This window comes from Cyprinodon variegatus, unplaced genomic scaffold (genome assembly GCF_000732505.1).
Source record: "Cyprinodon variegatus isolate N-32 unplaced genomic scaffold, C_variegatus-1.0 Scaffold335, whole genome shotgun sequence".
Classification (NCBI taxonomy): Eukaryota; Metazoa; Chordata; class Actinopteri; order Cyprinodontiformes; family Cyprinodontidae; genus Cyprinodon; species Cyprinodon variegatus.
The window spans coordinates 852,541-865,722 of record NW_015150788.1 but is presented as its reverse complement, the minus strand read 5'-3'; the positions used below and the strand labels follow the sequence as shown (position 1 = coordinate 865,722).

Below are 13,182 nucleotides of genomic sequence, written 5' to 3'. Positions count from 1 at the left end.
ATTTTGATTGGGAAATCCTATTACGATATCCATGTTTTTGAAGTTGGAATCTGCAAATATTCACTCAGAACAAATAGGCTGCAAAGTTATCAGTTAGCATAAAGAACATTTTTAACCTGGTTAAGCGACTCATGTCTATCTTCATATGTTAGGAAACACAAAACTGATGTATTTTATCAATAAACAAAAATAAACACTTGTAAAATGTAAATATCAAAGGAGAAATACTCAAGAAAAAAAAAATATATATATATAGATATAGATAAATATATATATATATATATATAGGCATTAAATAATGCTAGGCACAGTTTTGAAAAAAGCATATTATCTTGCTACCATCTAATGAATCGGAAAACTATATCTGAGGTATCTAAAGCCTTCCTTTATGCTCCAATCATATCGAATTTATCCTGCTGTATATCAAGCTGGCCACAAGCAAACGGGACAACCTTACAATTACAGATAAATGTAACAATATTTTGCTGAAATCAAGCATCAATGGAAATCTGCAGAATTTTCTAATTCTTTAAGGTGTTTACCAGAAAGAGCAGTATTGGCTTCAAGAATTGGTCCAAACATTCAGCAGCACATATTGGGGTTCGTCGGCTCTCAAGAACCACTGTCCTGCAACTTTTGCACCTAACACAAATACATGTTTAATGGCCAGGCATCTGCTGAACTTCCCGACATGCCCTGGAGGAAACAGCCTTTTGTTTTAGCTGTGTTTGAGCAGGGATGAATGCAAAAGCTGCAGTGGAACTCGAGGGCCGACATTGCCAGCCACAGAGTTAGACTGATGTCAAAATAATCAGTATCTACATTAACCACAAAAAAAAACAAAAAACAAAAAAAACGGCATAGGTCGATCTCTACTTCAAATCTGTACACAGTCTCTGATCAAATAAATAATTGAACCACACTAATAGTTTGGCTCAATCTGCTTTGGTCCAAACCTGAGTTTCACCAACAGACAATATAAAAATAGGAGGAATTTCTGACGTGCCCATAAACACAGAACATGGACGCTATGCGTCAGACTGTAGAGGAGTGACACCTCCATCCTGGGAAGCCTGTCAGGACCATAATATTACTGAGGTAAAATCAGCATTTGAGCTTTTCTTATTCTTCTTGAACACCATTTAGAGGACATGTCAAGTTTAAAAAACAGTGTTAGTGATTAGTATGGTCTAAGACTATATTAATCAAGCTTATATTTACATGCCCACATAGTAAGAAAAAAAAAAGAGTTTATTAGAAACTCCTCTTTTATATTTAATCTCAGCAGTTCATTTCACAGTTCTAAATATGTTTTTTGTAATATTCTGTAGTATATGACCTATTAAGTGAATTTGAAAGGATACTTTAAAAGGTGAAATTCTGCAATTCTCTAATTCATGTAGATTTAGCTAGTTTTCTTAAAAGTCAAATGCTTAATGACATTTCTCAAATGCAAGTATTCTGATGGCCTCACCATTAAGGCTCTTGTGTAACAGTGTAAAAAGTATGTTTTTATATCACAGACAGAATAAGCCCTGAAATTTAAAGTTAAACAATACCTGAGAAGTTATTCAATTATTAGATTATCACACGTCATCTATTCACTTCTAAACTATGGCCGTGGTGTTGAGGTAACGACATTCTCAGTCAAAGGATGTGAAAACCGTTCAGAAATATGTGTAAAAATAAAATAAATCCATGTTTTATAGATATAGATAAATCAAGTCCTTCATTTAAAGGGGTGGGGGGCTCAAATAACAGTTTAACAAAATCTAATGGCATAATTATTGCCAATGCTTCTACCAATTATTTTAGAATAATTGACTGATGCTTTATTTCAAAATGTATTATTCCTTTAAAGGGTCTTTGAATTTGTCACAAAAGTAGAAATACGACATGACTAGAAAAGCAATTCGTGCCCATTGTTAGGTATGTTGGGGATTATTGAGGCTGTGGGCCTGTTTCTCTGCTAAATCTCAGCATTGTGTCATGAACTCTTAAATAAAACAGGACATTTTGAATGAAAATTTCCTGGGATCGCCCAGAAACAGAAACTGGGTGATCATCAGGTCCGTTAGCAGGGTGCTGAGATGAAAAATATTGGATTCATTTTAAGGGGTTTGAAGCATCTTTTTTTTAAATCCAGATCCACTTCTCTGCTCCGGAGCTGAAATAAAAGCTTTCCATTTTCATCATATTATTGCAGTAATACATCAGTCAGTAAATGGTTTAACTGGTTTCTTCCTGGCCGGCTGGATCTGATTGGGCCACATCCATCAGTTCCCTCTGAGCCTCTGAGCTGCTCTCCTGCTCCTGGTTCTCAATGGTGTTTTGGTTCTGCTCCGTATTGTTCTGGTTCTGCTCTGAGCTGTTCCCTCTCTTTGCTTTGTCTAACCTGTTGTAGTTGTAGACGTTCATGATGAGGAGAAAAACTCCCCCCGTCGTGATTACACCTCCACACATTAAGAAAAGGTACTTGTAGTCACCGAAGATGTCCACCAGTAACCCTAGAGAACAAAAAAAAGTAAAAAACAACATTTTAACAGCTAGTAATTTGGAAGTCGAACAGAACCTGACTTGGATAACCTTGTTCTTATATGAGTGTGTAAAAAAGAACGAGTGAGGACAGGGAGAGAGGACCTGCTTTGAGACTAACAGAGGGCCACTGCTCTCTTTCTGACTTGAGATTTATTGGAAAGCACTTTGGATGGCTGCTTCAAAAACGGATCGCTAGTGAAGGCAATTCAAGTCATAAACACCGACTTCAGGTCTGCATAAGGAAGAAAAATGTTCTTCAAATCAGATTTAAGCCTCCGGGTGTTAAGGGCCTGAAGGAAATACCCAGATCACCTTCTCCCACAAACGCATAACACAGTGATTTTCTCTATATCACCATCTGTGGTCGAGCAGCATAGAGAGGCACTGATCCAGTATTTTCCTATATAATCTGATACCTTGGCAGAGCATATCAGCTAATACCCATTACCAATCTAATACTACTGTTAAATAAATGAACTGTATAGCGGCCATGTGAGAGGAGCCATCAAGCTTGACCTGTTAAAACCTGTTAAAATGGTAATTTAAGCACCAATACAACACATTTCATGACATTATTCATAAACAAATAAAGAGTTTATTGGCAGCAAAAATATTTAAATAACACTTCCATGTAAAGTACATTGCAAAGAGACGTTTTAAAATGTAAGCTCCCTGAAACTCGCTGCTGATCATAGTGACTGCATTGCTGTGTGTATTCATAAAAATTTTTTTTTAAATACCTAAACCAGAATGCTAGATCAACGTCATTCATCCAATATCCGATCCAGTATTGGGTCACTGCTCTTCTAGTGCTAAAGTCCTTCCTTTGAACAGCTGAAAACCTAAATACTCCAATTGGGATTTTGTACTCGTATAGGTCAGTTATCTGACTTTCTAAATATGAAAAACTCTTTTCCAAGAGTAGTTCGGTAGGTTTTTATTCTTTACTATCCTATTTATCTATATGCATGTCCACCATCCATCCTACAAGCGTCTTTATGCCATTGATGTGTGCTTTGTTTTATCTTATCATATCATGTACAGCACTTTGAATAGTCATACTGCTGAAATGCAATATATAATAAACTTGCTTTGCTTTTTGTAATACTTTTAGGAAAAGAGAAAAAATAAAAACTAATAAGCTCTGGAGAAAAAAAAATAAAATAAAATCTGGAAACAAAACATTGAATGGAATAAAGTTTTATGAGATCACACTAAAGAGAAGATACCTACTGTAACAACTGAACTTTTACTTTTTTACATAAACTTTTTAAACTTTCAATGCAGCTTTTCATACATGCCGAAAACATTTTTATTACTCACCACTTTACATAACATCACCTTAACAACTTTATTTTAGGGTGTAAAGTCCATTAAAAATGAGCCTTTGATGATTTTCTATAAGTTCAACAATTTTTAACTTTTCCAGCCGATGAGGATCTTCATAATGTTTATGTATGTGCATGCACTCTGAAGGGTCACTTTTCATTCTGGCTGTTATTCTAAGCCTCTCAATGCCTTATCTGATTGATAACACTCATCTGGTGCCTGTACTCAGATGACCAACACCCTCATTAAGACAGTCCTTGATTGGCTAAGCAGTAATTATGTCCATCTGGCATAGTCACCCTCCTCTTTTTTAGTGCCTTCACAGCCTAATTATGGCCCAGGTACAGGACTTTAATGACAAGAGTTTGAACTGAGCATCATTAAACATCCAACGCAAAAGGCTAATTACCCTCACTCACCTCACTTCCTCCTAATTGGCTTGACCTGAAGGTTTGGAGGAGCAGCAGCAAGCAGGTACGGTATACATAATGATTGTGCCCTCTGGATGGGAATGTTACACAAGTGAGGAGGCACTTTTTACCCCATGAAATGAGACAGGGTTGCTCCAGACACAACTGGGGGGGGGGGCTAAAACTTTTCACTTCCGTTAAAGACAGATTTGAAGAGATAAAGTGTCTGTAAGGTTTTAGCCATCACAAAGTCATTTATTCAATTCATTACATTAAAACACTTCTAAATAAAGGAGGATTGACACTTAAAAATGGCTATCAGGAAAGATAGAAATCATAGATGTTAACAAATGTAAAAAGAAAAAACTGACTGTTATTACATGTAAAAAGAGCTATAGATTCAGTTGTTAGACCATTGACTCATATCTGTTCCCTCTTACCAAATGGGTTAATTTCCAAATAAAACGGAAAAATTGAAAAATCATATTGTTATACAAAACTTGAGAAAGACCCCGATTCGTTAAATTATAGGCCTATTTCATTACCTCTACAGAAACTCCTTGTTAACCGAAGCTACGTTTTAAAGTCAGTATAGATTTGGATCACACAGATGCACAGTTTTGGCAGTTCGAGTAAAGTAGAGGAAGTCAGCAGTTCCATAGATTAAAAATTAACTTTGCAAATTGGTTTGTTTGTTGAAAAAGGGGGGGATGGGGGGGTTAGCTTTTTTACAATATATTAATCAGGAAATGAGAGCATTATGGTGTAGTGGAGGTGGCTCTGGAGTCGATGAGGAGCTTTTCAAGTACCATGAAATGGATGACAGTGAGCTTGGATATTGCTTGTGGGGTCACTCTATCTTTTCTTCCTCTCCACATAAACAAAATATTTAAGTTTGTTTAGTTTCCAGATGATACAAATATTTTCTTTGCAGGTGAGAACTTACAACACCCCAAGTAGATATCACACCAGAGCTGAAAACCTAAAAAACTGGCTTGAAAAAAAAAAAAATGTTCTTGTTTTCAGAGAAATCCAAGTTCCTGTTATTTCTTAATAAGACAGGAAGTATTAACTATCAGAAAAAGTTCAGGACGGACCAAAGCTTGTGTCTGAGTGGAACCTCCCTTCATAACCTCAAGGATTTAGCATGGCGAAATGAGTCAATCTTCATCAGTGCAGACAGAGCGTCTGGGCAGAGTAGCATGGGATCTGCGGCAGCCTGGCTAACCTAACAATCACAATATGTACGGTATGCCTGAGAGTACTGCAAGGCAATGCTTGTAATATAACAGTGTAAGAGTAAAAGGGAACTTCTGCAAAGGTAAAAAGTGTCTACACAATGAATATTTGCATCAAACTACAAATATAAGGAACTGGTCTTTAAATACAATACAGTAAATACCTTGGATGTATCATAAAACAAGCAACATCTGAATTGAACCTTTTCCCTCTTACCTTTGAAATGAATCGTAAATAAATAGTTTATTTTAAGCAAAAAATCAAAGATAAAATCCAAGTAGTAAAAAAAATGCACTTGACCCATCCCCTTTGGGAAAAGTGGACTTGCACGGTGCGGCACCTGGGGAGCAGTGTAGGGTTAAGGGTCTTGCTCAGGGAGCCAGAGTGCAGGCTGTGGGGATCGAACCGGGGACTTGTAACCTTTTCAGAGCACAAGCGCACTGCTCTAACCACTGGGCCAACATTCCCCAACACTCCACTAACCCTAACCCTTAATTTACACTATAAATTAAGAGGTATAGCGGAGGATATGTGCAATTTTTGAAAAGACCCGCCCTCTCCACTTTAAGAAAAAAAATGCACATGCATGCAAAAGCCCTCTACATGCTCCCGAGAGAGAAGCTTATTAAACGCGTGCAAAAGCATGCACCAGGCCATTTCTCCTCCTGCACGCTCTGTCTAAAAGTTACTGTTTGCATCGCTCATACAAGCTTTCTTTCCAAAAGAAGATTTGCAATTTTTCCACTATGTCAGACTCACCACCGGTAAGTGAAAATGGGGACGAGCACATAGGACGGCCTTACGTAAAAATATCACCAGAATGATTAACAATTAGGAGGACCACTTATTTTGATGATCCACCGACAAAAATAACATCCTCCACTTTACCTTTTTAACTATAACTTGCCTAACATCCGTGGAGGCCAAAAAACATCATATTTTGTTTTTATATTTTCTAACACATTGTTCCCATCAATTAGCAAAGAATGGTTGTTTTATCAAAGATGATGTCATCTAATAATTTCTAGGTTCACTTAATTGGCTTGTCAGGAAAACATAAACCTGATGGGTATAATGGTAATAATTTCCTTTTTCTCTTGTTCTTCTTCTTATTGGGTATTAGAAAAAGTGGCTCCAATTTAACTGAAAAAGGTTTATGTTTGGTGACACAAAGACTGATGTAGAGACCCTGACAAAACAAAATCATGTTATGCTGGAGCCTTGAAAGGGGCATTTTATGCAAACTGAACACCATAGTGATATTCCATGCCCCTTTTTACTGTAATAAAAAAATCATCAATCAGGCTTAAAAAGACGAGATAAACATGATTACATAATCAATGTGGTGCATACTGGAGGTAGCTTGTTTGCAAATTTGCACACACCTACGTGAATGTATCAGAGTTTACATTGTTGACTCGCTCTTTGGTCTGTGGTGTTGCAATATTTACTGCAGTCATCCGAGAGCAAATCTAGTTGTGTAACTTTAGAGATAAAAAAGTGAGATTTGTACACCTGGGAAAATGTTTTTCAGCATGTATTCAGAGAAGTATTCATGTGTCATGTCTGTGTACGGATAAATAATTTTAAAGGAACAATACCTGCAGCGGGGGGTCCCAGTAACATGGGGAAGCATTCGATAATGGTCACCAGTCCCACGGCGCTAGGGAAGCGCTGGTTTCCCATCAGGTCCATGAGACATTCGAATATTAGGGCAAACACCATCCCGAATCCCACGCCAAAGAACACGGCATAGGCCACCAGCAGGGGGTAGGTCGTCATCAGAGGGCAAAGCAGATGAATGGTGCCGTTGAAGATCATAGCGAAGCTGAAGAGGTACTGGATTCTCGGCCTGATCCACTTGCTGTTGGCTACCAATCCGGTGCCAGGCCGAACAAACATATCAACAAAGCCCATGATAGAGAGCAGATAGGCTGCTGAGTACTCCTCCACACCTTGCTTAATTGCATATGCTGACAGGAACACGATGGGCGCATAGGCGCCAAAGATGAACATCACATTTCCAATGAGGTAGATGATAAAGCCCTGATCTTTGAAGAAAGACAGATCTACAAACGTCTTAGCTGTCTTCATACAGCTTCCTTTTGACTTTGTGATGTTTGCCTGTTGCACTTCCACTGGCGGTGCCATAGATCCTGGGTGAGGGGGCTGAGGTACAGGTCTCATCAAGGCCCCCGCAACACAACAGTTTAACATCATTCCACCGAGGATAAGCAGGCTTCCTCTCCAGCCAAAATGTCTTAACAGAAACTGGTTAAGAGGGGCCAGGAAACAGAGGAACACCGGACTGCCAGCCATGGCAAGTCCGTTGGCCAACGGTCGCTTGGTGAGGAAATATTTACTGATGATGGTGAGAGATGCGTTCAGGTTAAAGCAGAGTCCCCAGCCTGCATTCAGGAAGAGCATGGGGAAAAAAAATATTAAAGAGAGTCACATTTAAAATGCTCAAGAAGGAAAACTGTGCTGAGGCTAAACTCCAGAGGGCCCTTCCTAAATTAAATCAGAAATGATTGTGCTCCGTGTTCATTTAGGTTTCATCTCATTTTACTTTTGCCATCTAAAATCTCATTACAGAATGCTGGAATTTTTTCAGAAATAATTTCTCCATTTAAGTAGAAATAAATTAGGTAGCCGAGGTAATACATTTACTCTCCTGCCTTCTACTCTGAACATATTAATTTAATAGCACCTTAATTTAAGGAAGATGAAGAGCTACAGCTACATGGTTGCAAGGCTATATTTTCTCTTTCCAATGTCAATTTACTGCTCCGTTCTAAGTTCATAGGTAAGTTTGTTAAATTGTAGTTCTACACTCTGCTAAAACTCATTATTTTTCCTCCCCCTGCTTTAGCCCAGTCGACAAACTTTTATCTCGTATGGAAAAGCTACACATTTTAATGAATAGATGGGAAAATTCTGCAGCAATATTTAGTCTGTGGATGTCTGTTGAAAAGAGCAGTCTGACTTCACAAAGGAAAAAAACAGCAAAGATAAAGCTGGGATGCATTTTAACCACTAACCAGAGAAAGAAAACAGCTCTTATACAGATGTGTTTGTCTTTGCATTTAAATCAGATAACAAAATTATTGTTTTTTTTTTTTAATCAGCTGTCTGAGCATTAATCTCATATTTATGTCAAATTCCAAGCCAATAATAATATCAGACTTTTTACCTGCTGTATTTTGGTTAGTCACTAAATCAGATAACCAGAGATACATCTTCCTTCAAGCTTACAAAATAAGAGCCCTAAGCATATATGTATGCAAGTATGTATATAGATATATATATCTATATACATACTGCACTGTTGAACTTGGAATTCAAATTTCTAGCATAAAAGCCTAAAGAAACCATTTACGCAATCCATATTTTTATTGTTTATTAATATTATGGACTTATAATGTAGATCATGTTTTAATTTTCGTATTGGTAATCCCTATTATGCATCAAATAGACATTGATCAGTTACTGGTATCAAGGTATAAAAACATTTTAAAACAGTATGGCTTCAGAAATTCTAAAATGTTCAGTCATGGCATTTCTACAATTTAAAGTCCTTTTGAAGAGATGTCTGATAAAGAACAGGAACGACTGGTGATTAGCACTGCCTGTCAGCTGGCTTAAAGAATGCTTCTGCACTGCAAACATTTTCTTCTCTTATAAAAAAAAAAAGGCTAAATTAGCTATAATAAGACTAAAAGCACAAGATTTACTTAATTTACAATGAAGCTCAAAAGTAATGAGGTCGCATCATTCTTTGCAACAAGCATGTTGAGTATTAAATAACTAAAACAACTTTCCTGGGTTGTCTATGTATCATCATCAAAATAAAGCTTTTTTTTTTTTAAATTACCCATTCAAAACTACTAAAGTTATTTTTTTGTTGTTGCATTTTTTTCAAAAGCCGGAAGAACAATGGTTGTTTTCTTGAGGAAAAAATATTAGGAAATGTATTTTTGTTTTGAATTTTTGTGCAAATTATGTGATACAGAACCATCATATTGTGCAGATTTTATTCCAGTCCACATCTGGTAGCGCAAGTAAAGATGATAAAATTTTTTTACTCTTTTCCTTTTTCAGTTCAAAGTTAAAATACTTTATCTGATGAAGCAGATGCTCGTGGTTTTCCGTATTGTTCTCCATGTGATTTTTATGAAGAACTCTTTGTAAAATAATCACATGAGAACAGAGCAAGCCTTCTTTATTAGCTTGTTAAGCTTCTTTGAAACTTTTTTTTTTCATCGTAAGTAGGAATAATTCATAAATAAAAGATCTCACTTGGTGTAGTTAATGTGACTATGCGCTTACATTCCTCATCTAAGACATTGTAGACGCTGTCAGCAGACTCTCAGTAGACTTGATTGTATTTGTTTAATATTAGTGGGAAATAAGAAAATTTAGATGGAGGAAGATTTGAAAGGAATCTGAAATAAGGTTGTAACTAACTGTTACTAACATATGCTTATTTTGTGTAAACATGCTAGTATCCCTGCTAGGTGAGGCTGAATGATACCATGCAAGTCAGTATAAAAGGACACATGGGAGAAGTGCCGACACAAGCCCATGGGCACAGGACACAGCTTAGCCACTTGCTGGGACTATTAATGCTTCAGAGGAGCCTTTGGCGGAGTAATGAGCTTCATAGGGTGGCGGAGGACCCCCATGCGACGGCCGTGATTGGAGACTGCAGGGAAGCGATGGAGGACGATTAAACCCTATGCTCTCTGGGATCAGAGATAGTTCTGTCTTAATTACTGTCATGGCGCTGGCTCTCTCCCTGCTCTAACTGCACCTCAGGAGCCGAGGCAGACACCCAAAGCCCAGGACACGCAGCACAGAGGCCAAATCAGTGCTTCTTAGCAAAGCCAAATAGAATGCAACTTCCTCTGCCCCCAAGCATTCGATCCATGGAGAATAGGAACACTTAGTAAAACAGCAAACGGGATAAGTGGTTCTAGATTTCAAATTAGGATTTCATTCAGTTAAATAAATCTTATCCAAAACTTTACAGGCAGCACAGTTTCACACTGTGTAGCACTTTGAGATTTTTGTTAATGAAAAGTGCGGTACAAATTGGATTTATTATTATTATAATTATTATTATTATTATTAAGAAAAGAAAAAAACTTAACCAAATATATACCTCCAATGATGCCGATGCAAAGGTAGAGGTAAACAATGGAGCTCCCGAACGAGGCTGTTACCATAGAAACCCCACACATCAGTCCACCCATCATGACCACTGGCCGGCTTCCAAAGCGTCTGACCAACAAACTGCTGACCGGTCCTGGAGAAAAGAAAACAGAGATCAGGTTAGTCTGTTAATGCAGTGACTTATTGAGCTTTATCCCCCTTCAAATTTCACTTTTTTTCTTTTTTTTTCCACATTAAAGCCTCTTACTTTAAAGTGACTTATTGTAATATTTTCTTGACAGGCCAAGTATTGTGAACGAAATAAATAGACCACATATTTAAGTCTTTTGGGGCGTATCTCTACCAGTATTGCTCAGCAAGAGATTTAAAGATCTTGACCCATTCTTCTTTTGAAAACAGTTTAAATTCAGTCAAATTGAAAGGAAGAAAATCAGCAAACATCAGTTTTCAAGTCCTCAAGCCAAAAATTCGGAATCGAATTTACAGCAGTTCAAGAACCCAAGACACCCCAAAACATGTAGGTATGTAAAAATTATTACAATGTTAGGCTGAAACAATGAATCAGATTAATTGTGATTAATCACATTTAATCTGATTAATATTAATTTGTGGTCATCTCTTCTAGTAATAATAAAAAACTGTTAAATGAAAAACAAACTTTAAAACTTGCAATTTGCTGAAAGAGCAACACTATAAGTACAGCAGTTAAGCCAACACTGTACAAACATTTACATTTTACAATGAAGAAGAAAAAGCTTAATTCTTCTGAGCTGCAATATTTGATTGGTTTGAAAAATATATATAGCAAAAAAAAAACGTATAACTAAAATTAAAGATGCAGCCCAGTCCCATTTTAGGTTTTGGTAGATGTTTATGTTGTCTCTCTATGTCTGTTGGGAGGTGGACTTTTGCAGTGCTGTGAAGTTTTTTTTTTTTTTTTGTTTTTTATCTTTGATTTTATTGACCACATGATTTTTATGGTTGATTTTTATCTTTGATTTTATTTGCACAGTGTAGCACTTTGAGATTTTTCTTAATGAAAAGTGCGGTACAAATTGGATTTATTATTATTATTATTATTAAGTCTTGATGGGATACGCGTGTTTAAATGAATCCAAATCCTTTTTATTCGTCTGGTTTAAACCATAAACTTTCTAAATCTTTTAAAGAAAATCAGGTTTATCCTCCCTGAGTTAAATGAAATTGAATGGATTTATATTTAACTGTATTTCGGCATGTTTTAGTACACTTTACATGTCCTCGCAACTTTCATTTTAATACATCCCTTAGTTGTGTGTAAAATATTGCATTCTTATTTTCATTTTTTGTGTGTAGGTAATTGTTGTATATGTAGCCCTAAAGAACCTTGTTTTAATGGCTTGAGCAAACAACTTTCTTATTGCTTTCTTTTAACAATGGCTTTCTTTGAAACTCCGATTTATTATGGCCAGATAAAAAAAAATGGGGTTGTAATGCTGCTACCAATGGGCTACATCTCTGTTTGTGGAAAGCATTAATGTCAGAACATCATTCCCTTTAGAATGACCAAGTAGCCTCGTCCACCATTTCTTGTCACTTCATCTATTCTAACTTTACTCCTTCAAACAACCTAATGTTGCCACTAAATTAACACATGGACTCCAAAAAAACTATGGATCATTTCTGTAAAAAAAAGAGGTTTTAGCATGTTTATGTACCTAAATCATAGGAGAAAAAACTTCACCCCAAAGTAATGGAAAACCTTTAAACATGTATCCACAAACAGTCCAGAGACTCGTTAGATGGCTGATAATGTGTAGCACTTTGTTTAGAGATCAATCAGCAACTTAACGGTCTTTTATGTGCCGTCAGGCTCCCCATCATTTAACCCTGCCTAAAAAAGTGACATTGGACCATTAGTCCGTCAACCACCTTCTATGGTAAAGATAAGCTGTTTGAAAATACGTTAATCTCACAGGAGCATTGTGTCAACAACAGGGCCAGCTTTAATCAACCCAAAATGTCCAACATATTTCATTGCATCATGAAAGACTCCATTATTGGTTGCTACATTTATCCATGATGATCATTATTGTATTCTTTATTTAATGCAACAAGGTTGAATGCCTCCAGAAGACAATCCTACAGTTTGGTTTAAAACCTTTAAAGGTATAGTGAAGGATGTTCTTTTTCCAGGTAGATCATGTAAATAAGTGGTCCTCATAATTGTCAATCATTCTGGTGATATGTTTATGTAAGGCCGTCCTACGTGCTCGTTCCATTAGCTATTACTGATCCTGGTTCTGCTGGAGGTTTCTTCCTGTTAAAAGGAGTTTTTTCCTCTCCACTGTCGCTACAAGCATGCTTAGTGTAAGCAATTGCATTTGAGTCAATGAGTCGAAACAATCAACTCGTTTTTCTTAGATAGAAAACTTTGAATCAATTTGACTGCATGATATGCTGAACTGTAAAGTGCCTTGAGATGACTTGTGTTGTGAGTTGGCGCTATAGA

At 36.8% G+C, this 13,182-nt stretch overlaps 1 protein-coding gene across 1 annotated transcript in view; it reads right to left on the bottom strand.

Annotated features, from left to right (window-relative positions):
* Positions 1 to 290: 290 nt before the first annotated feature.
* Positions 291 to 13,182, bottom strand: part of LOC107091391 (monocarboxylate transporter 2-like) — a 21,065-nt gene continuing 8,173 nt past the window's right edge. Inside the window, exons 3-5 of the mRNA XM_015385263.1 lie at positions 10,681 to 10,824; positions 7,118 to 7,924; positions 291 to 2,507 (exon numbers count right to left, since the gene is read on the bottom strand). Of these exons, the coding sequence (XP_015240749.1) occupies positions 2,230 to 2,507; positions 7,118 to 7,924; positions 10,681 to 10,824 (1,229 nt within the window). The 3' untranslated portion in view covers positions 291 to 2,229. The remainder of the gene's footprint in view (positions 2,508 to 7,117; positions 7,925 to 10,680; positions 10,825 to 13,182) is intronic.